Source organism: Macrobrachium rosenbergii, chromosome 5 (genome assembly GCF_040412425.1).
Source record: "Macrobrachium rosenbergii isolate ZJJX-2024 chromosome 5, ASM4041242v1, whole genome shotgun sequence".
NCBI classification, from domain to species: Eukaryota; Metazoa; Arthropoda; class Malacostraca; order Decapoda; family Palaemonidae; genus Macrobrachium; species Macrobrachium rosenbergii.
In genome coordinates this window covers 11,003,418-11,015,662 of record NC_089745.1, presented here as the reverse complement: position 1 = coordinate 11,015,662, position 12,245 = coordinate 11,003,418, and the positions used below count along the sequence as shown (strand labels likewise).

Here is a 12,245-nt window from a genome sequence, read left to right as displayed (position 1 = left end):
TCATTGCACCATACTCATATTGGACCTTGTAGATTATTTCACCTAATGTTCTACTTTGCACAGTTAAAGTCTTTTCTTCTTAAAACACGAACCATTTAGCCCTTGTTTTAGCATTGAAAAAAGAGCATGATGATGTTGATTTTTTACTTAACCCTTGAATATTTTACTTTTCTAACATTTTCCAGTATAAAAGGCAGGTTTTAGAATGTTTTATATACTATTGTAAGGTGCATTTGTTATCCATCAGTCTACGTATTCTCAAATGAGTATTGTATAATTTTCGTGTATACAGAAAGTCCTTTATTGAGAAGCTCAAGTCTGAAGTGCCAGTATTTTATGTTGCAATGTTAATGTATCCAAGATTCATCTTTAACACTCAAGAATTATAGTTTATCCTTACAACTCCAGCTACTTACAAATGATACTTATACAGTAAATGATAAATGATAGAAATACCTGTACAGTATAGACTTCAGGGTAAAAAATACAAGGCTCATGTAAACGTTGCTTCATGGTAATACTGTAACTCCTTTCACTGTAAATTCAGTCAAGTGAATCAACTGTTTGTTTAATTATTTTCTATGCAAGTAATGTACTGTCTTAATATGCTATAGCAATAAGGTGAAAATGTCAAGGCAGTATCTCAGGTCAGCTGATTTCACAGCTTGCAGTTTGGTGTGACATAAAAAGTTTTGGGATTCTTCATATGAGACAAGTTCCACTGGCAGCCAAAATTGTTCAGAACAAAGCTTCTGTAAATACAGTTAACAATAAATTTTCCTCAGATTTCTGAATTTGAAGGCCTCCTTAGATAATTTTGCCTCGGTTTGGAGTTACATGAATCTGTAGCTTTTAAAAGGGGACTCTGTTAATCTTTGACTTTTCATGCATTATCATATGGAATTAATACTTACAGCAACAGAGAAACAACTATTATTATAGGACAGTTTAAACAAACCATTGGATTAGAGAGACTGTATACTCATAAGTATGAAGACAAATGCCCTTGTGTGAGAAGATAGAGTAATATTTTGACACTTCAAGGAACTAAAACCAAAATGAAACTCATTTACAGTGTTTAGTGGGTGGTTTCATTAGGCATGATAAACAAAAAAAATCTAATTTGATATAGTGCATCAGAATTAATCAGGAGTATTTATCCCTGGATCACATGATTGTTTTGTTGGATCCCATTGCACTTGGGGCCCTTATCCACTGGTTTTTGGATGATTATAAAAATCAAGCACTTAAATTTGGTGAAAAGCGTATCAAGATCCAGGAGTGTCTGATTATTTTGATGATGAATTATGTTCATATTGTCTCCCTTATAAAGATTATTTATTTATATTATTCCTTTGGTTCTACATTATGTATGAGTACTTTTGTGGCTGTAGTTTTATTGACTATACTGAAAAAAGTAATATTACAGAGTGTTGTGTTTTAGCAGTTTAGCATATATTTTCATAGTACACATGTTAGGGACCCTATGGCATAATCGATATAGACTAAATTATCCTCATCAGTCAAAATATTTTTTTCTTGAGACCTCTCATCATTTATTTTGTGTGTTTCTCTTTCCAGGTTTAAGGTATAATTTGTATGGTAGGAACTGTTGTACTCATTTGATTTTTCATGTATTACTGTATACTATACCTTTTATAGTCAAGAATTCTTGATGCAGCACTTCCTTGTTTTGAGTTTTAGTTCTTGCAGATTCCAGAATTTCTTTATTTGACCTTTGCATAACTTCTCTGTACTCTACTTCAAGGTATTCTTCCCCCATAAGTAAAAGCTGATCTAGGCCTTCCTTTTTAAAGATAAAGTCAGTGAATGATTATTAGAATAAAATCATTATGATTGTTTGCTCTCTAAGTCAAAATAGCACTTTAGTTTTTGGTTGAGATCAGCTGCTACATCAGTGTGGGAGGTACGACCTCTTTGGTGTTGTGACTTGTGTGTCCTATTGCAGTCTCACCCGGAATCAAGTGGACATTCGCAGAAGGATAGGCAGGATGAGGCTCCATCTCTCTCCAGTCTGGCTGACCAGGTACTGCCCATCATCTAATAATAATCTTAAATTTGGGCCTTTACCTGTCAGCTACTGCTTGCATGATGTCTGCCTATGTGCATGTAATTGTCTCTCCATTTCCTCATGATCTCATTATGTATTGTATTAGTGCCAAAGGTTTAAGATAATTTTTTTTTTCAATTCAAGATATTTCTGACCTTATTTGAATGATTTATATTGGAAGGAATTTAGCACTGTACTTTACTTAAACTAATGGTTCATCTCTGCACAACAGTTCACAGTACAGGCAAAGAGAGCAGCAGAAGGTGCAAGCAAATCTGTTTCAGTTGCAAGCAAGCAAGCTCTTGAGGCTAGCAAGCAAGCACAACAGGTGAATAAGGATTTTGGAGTCCTTCTTTTGCAGTAGTAAATTAGTATGAAGAATATTCATGAAAATTCGTTTTCTATGCTTTCATTCTTTTTTTTTATGGTGGCCTTGTTTATTTATACCATATAGGGTAAGTGAAACATGAAAGTAATTTTATTTCATGGTAATATTCTTTGTGCTGTATATGGTTTAAAGGAAACCATTGGGACCATGTAACCAAGAGGTTAAAATTTAAGTTTTTCAATCTCTTACTGTTATAGGTGAGCAAGTCTACCTTTGAGGATATCCAATTTATGGGAAAGCACACCATTGGAGACTTCACCAAGACAGCACGGGAAGCAGCCAAGAAAGGCGGTATTTTCTCCAAGGTTAGCCTCAAGGTGAGAGGGACAACCACTTATTACAGGACTCCGTGGGACGTTCCCTCAGCATTTGCTTGAGGCATGGGATGGTGTTGAGAGTAAAATTGTGGTGGTAGTGTGTGTTTAAGGGGACATCACATTTATGGTTCTTTACATAAATGATCTAAGGTATTTAATGAAGATTGGTGTAATCCTGACAGCCTATGTCAACATTGTAACTTTTGTTGTAAGTACTTCGTAGTTCATAGGTAGCTAATAGATGCTTTCCCAAAGTTTTTAAAATGGTTGCAGCCCCTTCAAGTTGTAGTGTCTATTATCTCACAGAATTTAACAAAAATCCTAGTTTTTTGTTATGATCAGCTTGTTAGTCTCCACTTAATGTATGCAGTACTCTGATAGTATAGGGTGTGTCATTGGCTTCTAGCAAAGAATGTGTTGCAGTTACCTGGCATGCCATCCCCGTAGTATGTCTTATGCCAAAGTAATATACCTGATTTCCAAATAGTCAGTGATATTTAGGTAAAGAGAGCCTTCCAAAAATAAGGTATAATGAACTGAATATATTACATAAAAGTAAACCATTAATTAGACATGGATATACTCTGCAGTACAGTATATATACTGTATACTGTAGATATAAATAAAGATAACAATGTAAGAATATCTTAAATATTAGAATGCTAAAATTACATTGAAACAGACTAAGGTAATGTATAATAAATGAAATCGTTAGTTAAAATACGCATTATCATCCCTTTTGCATACATTGCAGTCGTAAGTTGATGTTCAGGAAATAGTTGCGTATTTTTTCATTTAGACGCCTAGTATTACTGTAGGTTTGCGAGATTGTAAATTTGAGCAATTTTCACTTCTGCCCTTTTAATGATGTAAAATCCCTTTCCCCTTGGTGCTTCTTAGCTGTTTGATCTTATCCTGTAAGGTTGCACTATGTTGGGGCTGTTATTTTCCCTTACTCTTTTGTCTTTGTGGAGGAATGAAAGTGTGTTATAACTTACTAATGACTCAGAAATGTATATTTTTCATTAATAAGAGATATTGAGCTGTAATTTGATAGTGGTTTCCATTGGAGTTATACCTGGAAAATATTTCAATACAAAGGTGATAAAGGTATTTTATAAGGTATCTGAACTCAAGATAAGACGTTTTTGGCACAAAACCAACCAACCCATTAAGTTAAAGTAGTTTGATTTAAATATGCAAACATTTTAAGAGATATATTTGGCACATCTTAAGCCATCCTTCTGTGGAAAAGGAATTACTGTACTGTATCTCCAGATATGTAACGGAGCCATCCACCATAAGGCTGAATGGGCAGATTTTCATGTTGAAGAGATGCCAAACAATAGAAATTCACTTAGCACAGTGAACAGCCCAGACACTGGGCATGTCACTCAGTGGGACTAGGTGGGAGCTTTAAGGTACAGGCAGTCCCCGGTTATTGGCAGGGGTTCAGTTCTGAGAGTGTGATGATAACCGAAAATTGGTGATTTTGGTGCTTTTTCAGCGATTTGGGGCTTATTGGCGCCGAAAAGCACCGATTTTTGGTTATCAGCACTTCTGTTAGGTATGTATCAGCGCCAATACCTAATTATTGGCACTGTTAAGCAGAAATCGGCGATTTTCGGTGCTAGACAAACCCCGTAAAACCGGATCGCTGTTAACTGAGCCCGCCGTTAACCGGGGACTGCCTGTATTTAGGTTTAACACAACACTAGGAAATCATTATTACCCCTGCTAGCTTTTGTGAAGATAAGCAAAAGTGTCCCTTGATAAAGAAAGCACTTACAGTCAAAACTATTGGCTGAAACAACATGGTGATCAGTTAGAGAATCAAAGGGGTCAAAATTTAAAATGGCAGCTTCATGAACCACTACTCCTCTTCCCTTCATCCCCTTATCTTGCAATGAGACTGAAGATGAAGGGAAAGGGAAGAAGATTGATTGAAGTGACCAAAGTCATTCATAATATTAAATCAAAGACTGAAGTAAAGCTGAACAACAAACTTTAGAGTAACCAAACAAAAGCTGAACTACAGTTTGCAAGTGGGACAGCATAGACAGTTGCATATGCTATAAACCAAATAGTACTACAGAAACAGGAAATCTGAATCCTCAGTCTTGTTATGAAATATCAGAGAGCGTGCAAATGGCCTACTCCATGGGATGCATTTAGCATGGTAGCCTATTTCAAGTTACAAAAGGTTTATGCTAACCTGATAATAATAATGTGTATATATATCTATTAAAATATTGTAGATTACAGTATAGAATTACAGCAGCCAAGTTGGAATCAGTTGCTAGTTTGCTCTTGAAGTACTATGTACAGTAGATGTATTGACAACCTGCTGGAGTCTAAATATGCTCAACCCAAATTATCTGTCTGGTAACCCAACATAGATATTTCAAAATAAACAGACACAGCATAAACGGACACAAAAGCAAAAGAAAAGGAGCAGCCAGACAAGTTATTACTAAGGTAACTATGCAGGTGGAATGCAGAGCCTTTTTCACTTATTATTCAGAGATGACTGACAAGATTCCATGTATGACCTCTAGTTCAAATAGTTCTGGTTGTTATTTTGGGTCGTTGGTATGATTATTTTACAACGAATTTATACTCCTACAGACATATCTGTATTCATATTCTTCCCAAGGAGAGGATTACTTGATATTTTCTGTCTGAGTTAACCAAAAAGTTATTGTTATAGAGACACTGAAAGCCTAAAATTAAGATTTAGTTGTCTTTAAGGCACTAATACAACTTCATCAAATTTAGTTGTTTCTCAACAGTCCTCATCAAAGCCTTTGCAAAATTCAGATTAATCCATGATTTTTTACTAAATTTCCAGAAGAGTAAGTTTTCAAACTGAATACTCGAAGGGGTGGATTGATTTGCTGTAAGCTGCCATTGCACCAGTTATGGTCAGTACTGTAACACTCAACTCATAAGAGTTGGAGGAAATCATACATTGAATGCTATTACAACCATGGCAGCAGTCTGTAATCAGAAGACTCAGATTTGTCTTGGTTCAGAAAAGAGGGTAAGAAAATAGAAAAATAATGGGTTATGCACTGGGTGATACAACAGCAAACTAATAAATCTTAAACTTCAGCAAAGAAAAGATTTTGTTTAGACTATTTTGAAGATTGAGAAGGATTTAGAAGAGTAGTGATAAGTTTTTCCAGCATTATGAAAGAGAATATTGGAAAGACACTATAAGCTAATGAGATGTAACCCTACTGTAGCATAGGATGTAAAGTGAAAATAGTATATTATATTTCAGAAGTTAAGATAGATTTTTATGCCCATCAAGGATAAAAATAAGTATAGAAAGGGAAGCCCCTGGTTGCAGATATATGCAATGACCTAGTGTTAATAGTTGTATTAAAGAAAGGCTGCAAAAATGTGTACAAAAAGATAAGAAATCTAGAGGAGAGGCTGGAAAAACTCATGGGGACTAGAAAAGAAGCAAAGGAAAAGTTAGGAAAGTGGCCCTGTGGATGTTGCATGGAAGGTGGAAGGGGTTGGGGCATAAACTCAATGTTGTGTATGGAATTTAAGATATAAGATCAAAATAGATATTAAGGTATAAAGAGTGTATTTTGCTACACAAAGATGTTTACATAGCCCATGACCATTGTGGTGAGAACAATAGCTTTACCTACTTTCTCATTCATGTTGATTCATTGCTTTCTGTGACTTAATCTTCTTATTCTCACTAGCATTAACTATAAAAAAGTCTTTTTTTATTTTGTATTCCCTGATTAAAACTTAAAAGGACGTGAAAGAATAGAGAATTGTTAACACAATAGTAGTAATAATTTTTGCTAAGGGTGGGCAGCTCAGATAACAAAAATGAACTAACCACATGAGCTGCTGAATTCTTATTCATCTGCTAAATATGTACAAATGCCATAATATGTAGTACAGCTAATACCACAAACATTCATTTTTTATTTGCAATGAGATTACTTGGGTAAACAAAACATAAACTTGCAAGGGGTGGGAGAAAAATTCCTAACACCCTTCCTTTTCTGATAGAATGAAAACTATTTGACATTGGTTATTCATTTTCAATAATACTAAGATTGTGTTGATTTTCTTTATTTCAAATTTTTTTAAGTATTTTACATGAATATTCATTACAGTTCTTTAGAGAGACTAATCCTGCTTGTCCATTCTGCTGAAATTTGTCAGTTACTCTACCAGCCACATATAATTAAATGTGTTTAATTTGTCATTTTTAAATTACTTTTACTTAACCAAGATTTTTCCTGGCTGTTTTTCCTTTGCCAATACCCATCCTATTCTGGAAGCTTGCTTAGAAAGTTGGTAGCCAATTTAGTTGGTTCTCTTAGGGTGTGCACATGTTGAAAAACCATTTCTGTCAACAGGTTTCTAACTTGCTATTTAGTCATCCTGTGTATTGTTGATGAAGCATCTACTGTTCATTGCTGGTGATGTTCCATAGGGTGGTGTTATTCCACTCACTTTACTGCTCCTTATTTTTTTAGTAATTTCTTCAATGAAACCATTGGTTTAATGTTTGTAGAAATCATCTCTCTTCTTTTGAGGCTTAATGACAGACACAAACATAGATCTCAGTTTTTATTCATGTGTATTTATTTTTGGCAGTAGTATCCATATGATTTCTATTCAGTGATTACAAAAAAATTATATCTTGACTTTATTTCCGCTGTTTTGAGTAAGGAAGTTATAAATTAAGCCATCCCATAGGAGAACCAGTCACCCTCACATAAAAACCATATATTATGCCAAAATAGAACAGTTTTATTTGCATATTTAGTTTTACCATTAAGATGCTTGTAGTGAAGTGTATCTTCTGAGTTTTGATAAATGAAAAATATACATAATGCATATCTGAGACTTCTTAAATTAGAGAATTGCTCAGAGCAGATTTTCCTCAGCATGTCATGTCCCTCAAAAGTTAGTAGTTGATGTTAAAACTAATAGGACTAACCCTTTAGTACAGATATTAGTGCACTGATAATACAGTAGAGATCCTGATCAGTAATATAGCAGAATATAGAAGATCTTGGCTAATTAGCAGACCTCAAGCATTTGATGTTAGTCGAATTCTTCAGTAGGTGATTGTCTTTAGGTAGCAAAAATGTTTTGGCAATTTACTGCTCCACAAAATTTAATTCAATTCATTAGGAAAATGGCTTATAGTTCTTTGCATTTTTCATCCATGCAGTTACAAAATCTTTTTTCATTACATGTACCATTAAATATTTTGATATTTTGTACTGTAATGTTACTAGATATTTCAATACCATACAGTATATAAAAAGCTTATTGTAATGCAACTCAGTATATAATTATATTTATTAATGTACACTACAATATGGTTCACAGGCTCTAGAACTTCGCGATTCATCCTTTGACGGAAAACTTGCTGGGGTCACTGGAAGCATACCCAGTAGCACTAGCATCAGCAGTATTGGTAGTACGGGGACAGCTGGAAGCATAGGTGGAAGCAGCATAGGAGGAGGAGGACCAATGAGGACTGGAACAGGACCTGGGGTTGCTCATGGTGGTGGGCCTGGCCCTCCTCCTGTTCCTCATCGAACAGCACCCACCGCTGTGCCTTCCTCCTCACCTCCCATGCTCCAGAGAGGTCCGCCTCCAGCAGTGCCTCCACGATCTCCCAAGCCTCCTTTACAACCCCAAGCTGCTGTTACAGCTGCCCTTCCTACTCAGTCACAAATAAGTCCAAGCCAGCCTCAACCAAGCAGAAATGGGACTTCAGGTCGACTGTCTGTTAGCTCAGGGGGTATGTAAAGTTTGTTTCTTGGTGTCCTTTATAAAAATATGAATTCTTATTACAATATATACATTGATTTTCAAGAATGTTTTTCTGCCTAAGTAGTTAATCTTATAGGATGAAAAGAGCTACTGTAAATAGCTAATGATACCTTGGAAAATGATGATTGGTTTTCAGAGAATAGTGGAAAAACTGTCATAGATACAGGCAGTCCCCAGATATCAGCGGGGGTTCCGTTCTGATGGTGTGATGATAACCGAAAATCGCCGATAACCAAAAATCTGTGATTTCAGTGCTGAAAAGCACTGAAAATTGCCAATTTTCGGTTATCAGCGCCTCTGTTAGGTATGTATCGGCACCAGTACCCAAATATCAGCGCCGATAAGGGGAAATCAGCGATTTTCGGCACTGAAAATTGCTTAATTTTGTCACTAGACAAGCCCTATAACACTGGATCACTGATAACCGAGCCCCCCGATAACTGGGGACTGCCTGTAATAGATTTGAGTGATATTGGTTTTGTGCTGCATTTACCTTGCATTACAAAAGTAATGGCATTAGGAGATTGTGATTGTAATAAATTATCTTTCCCTTTTAGGTAGTGTTATGGGTGGCACAGATATTTCAAGCATAGGAAGTAGTAGTGGCAGCAGTGGTGGAATGGGAGGCGGTGGAATGAATTCACGACGACAGAGTACTGCCAGCAGCTCTGGTGCACGGTCACCTACCATGACATCCTCATCCTCTCGGGACTTCTTGACAAATGTCAGCTCAGAGCTCAATGATTTTGCACAGCAAACTTCCAGCCTGTTCAGCGATATATTTGGTATGTAAATCTTAGCATTAGATTGTATTGTGTAATATAGTGTTGTGTTGCTGCCTATTTTGTTTATTTTGCCTGTTTCTATACCACGGTTTACATATGTTCCACCCTGGTGAATTATTTAAGTACAGTATACCATATACATTATTTATTTTGGTGCAGAGACATATTTAGTTTATGTTTTAACCAATCAGATGAACAGCTTATTATGATATACTTCTTAAAAATGCTGAGTTTATTACCCTTCTAAATCCTACCAGTTGCTTGTGTAGAATATGTGCCCTGTCTGTGATGTCACTACATCCTTTGCTAATGTCCTTGATATACAGTAAGATAATACTGCAGTAGGTACATTATCATTTTGGTTATGGTATAAACATGCCAAATTTTTTTAGTGGAAAATGGCCATGGCAGTTCGGCCTCGGTAGCGGCGCCAGCATCCAGAAGGCTCGGACGCTCCCTCTTGCGTAAGTCTAGGCTCGGTGTTGGTGCTGGTGATGGGCTCAACTGCTTCTGCCAAAACTGATTTTTGCTGAAATCTGCTTTTAACATAATATATAACCCTTGGCTGTTTACCATTTCCCAATTTCCTACCCTAATTGTGATAGGTATTCATTCTTCATTATGCCTGTGTAGGGAGAAAGCTGGTGTTGGTCATTGGAAGTTCACACCTGTCAGTTACTCCCATATTTATTCTTTTACAATCCTGTTTTCTTTGCTGTGTTTAGAAATAATGAATCTGCTTGGTAAAATAATGGGAGTCCTTTACATGAACAAGGGATGTGAGAACTAACTTTCCAAGTGTCCATAGTGTTCCTTGGTGGGCAGAAGTATTGATTTTTGAAATAATAAAAAATTGGATATTATTTTTAGACAAATTACTCTGGCTGTATAATGATGGTCATCTCTCTTGTAGTATGTAGTGAACTGCTCACTCTTTTGACTACTACCTTTTCTACTTGCTGAAACAGAACACTCAGCTGTGTCTTTTGCAGTTACTTTCTTCAATTCATTTGAGGATATATTTATCTTAGTCTCTTATTCCAGCGGCATTGCAGTACAAGAAAATTCTTTAGCATGTTTTTTTTTTGTGTGGCCTTTATCTTCTCTATATAGTTTAATGATTACTAACATAATTTCTCTTGTTTTCATGTAGTCCACCAGGACAAAACTGCCATGACATTTTCAGAACACAGTATATACATCATGATATACAGCACTGTATACTATGAAGTTAATATTCTTTCACTGTAAACTCACAAGTCAGGTTAAACAGTTTAGTATTATTAGTTACAAAGTACTAAGTTTTGTTTTAATTAGCTTTAATCTTGAAAAGGTTTCAAAAATAAATTGCACAAAAACACAATTGTATGAGATGACATTACAGTGTCTTTATTTATGTGAACTTTTTTATGACTAAAAGTTTTACAACATCTATTCCACTTTTTAAATAAATCATAACTTTATTTGCCATGTCCAGTTAAGGGTTCCAACCCCCTATAACAATTAAGTAAGTTTGTAAGGTATTAGAGTTGTTTGAATTAGGTTTCAGTCTTGTCCTGTAACCTCCTTTGTTGGGTATCATTTGCTTCATAGAAAAAAATTTAATTGAAGTGTGGGAGACCCAAATTTTTTTCAGATGTGGATTAATTTGGCAATTTCATCTCATACTTTGCTCTTTTACATTTTTCACTGTTTAATTTAGTACAGTACTACATTATGATTTTTTGGATCAGATAGTAACTTAATTAGCATTTTAGATTTTATATTTCCTTGCTTCATTCCTAAGTTATTGAAAGTCCAGTGCAGACAGTAGTAGGATATTGCTCTTGGCTGCTGAAAATACTTCCTTGACTATTGTGGTGTGGTAAGTCAGTCGTAACAAATTCAGTACTGTACATTGATTCTGGATTTTAAACCATTTTAGAACAATTTAAAGAGCTATTTCTATAGATAATGCTCAGTTACAGGACACAATATTTTTATAATATACACAATTGTAGCTATGGTCATCTTAAGAACAGTTCAGTGTGGTAGTGTGTGTCAATGTGTGTGTGAGACAAATTTTACAAGACAACATAAAATCTTTTATCAACTTAGTGCTATTACTTATCTAAAAATTTTACTTTGAAATATATGAATCCTATATAGAGCATCAGCTTGTTTAATATTTTTTAACAATACAGTACCCACATATTATTTTTAACCATTACTTTTCACACTACAATAAAGGTCTCCCATCAAAGTGAATTTAATATTTACACTATGCTTATTAAATGCCTTAGAGATGGATTCCACATAGCTACCTGTACCTTTTGCCATAATGAAAAATATGTTGAGAAAGAAGAGGAAAAATTCATTTCAGAGGTAAAATGTAACTATCTTCTGTATACTAGCTCTTAGTTGAGGGAAAAATTAATTGGAAAGTGAAAGGTACTTGGTTTGCTGCTGGATATTATTCCTGTCAAAATATCAATAGAAGTTTGTTGTTCATCTGTGTTAGTCACTCTCATCTGTGTTTTTATTTGTCCCTTTGCACATTCAAGAGGTTGGAGCAAAATTGTTAATCTTATTTAGGTACATATTTGGTCATCTGTGTTCTAATGGTCTGATGCTGTTATGGGTCATTGAAGGTGATTTCATACAACTAACAAGTCTTAAGCACTAATCATATTTGCTGGTTCATGATACATAATGGCTCTTTTCAGGTAATTTGTGATTATAATATAGTTTTCATTTTATATATCAGAGTACAGTATTTGTTCAAATAAGCAGAGGGTATAAGTGCACAGAGATTTTTGTTTTGTACTGTATTTGATTGAAGGGCCAAGTATTCATTAATGTAGTTTCCTAAA

The 12,245-nt window shown here is 35.1% G+C and overlaps 1 protein-coding gene across 26 annotated transcripts in view; it reads left to right on the top strand.

Annotated features, from left to right (window-relative positions):
- The window catches only part of Rab3-GEF (Rab3 GDP-GTP exchange factor), a 265,506-nt gene that overhangs the window by 160,542 nt on the left and 92,719 nt on the right, over nucleotides 1-12,245 (top strand). For 13 of the 26 annotated variants that reach the window (XM_067103538.1, XM_067103527.1, XM_067103530.1 and 10 more), the window contains 6 exons: nucleotides 1,970-2,047; nucleotides 2,304-2,399; nucleotides 2,657-2,776; nucleotides 8,159-8,576; nucleotides 9,166-9,393; nucleotides 9,786-9,857. In XM_067103538.1, the coding sequence (XP_066959639.1) occupies nucleotides 1,970-2,047; nucleotides 2,304-2,399; nucleotides 2,657-2,776; nucleotides 8,159-8,576; nucleotides 9,166-9,393; nucleotides 9,786-9,857 (1,012 nt within the window). The remainder of the gene's footprint in view (nucleotides 1-1,969; nucleotides 2,048-2,303; nucleotides 2,400-2,656; nucleotides 2,777-8,158; nucleotides 8,577-9,165; nucleotides 9,394-9,785; nucleotides 9,858-12,245) is intronic. The other 13 variants (XM_067103545.1, XM_067103542.1, XM_067103539.1 and 10 more) reach the window with 4 other exon arrangements.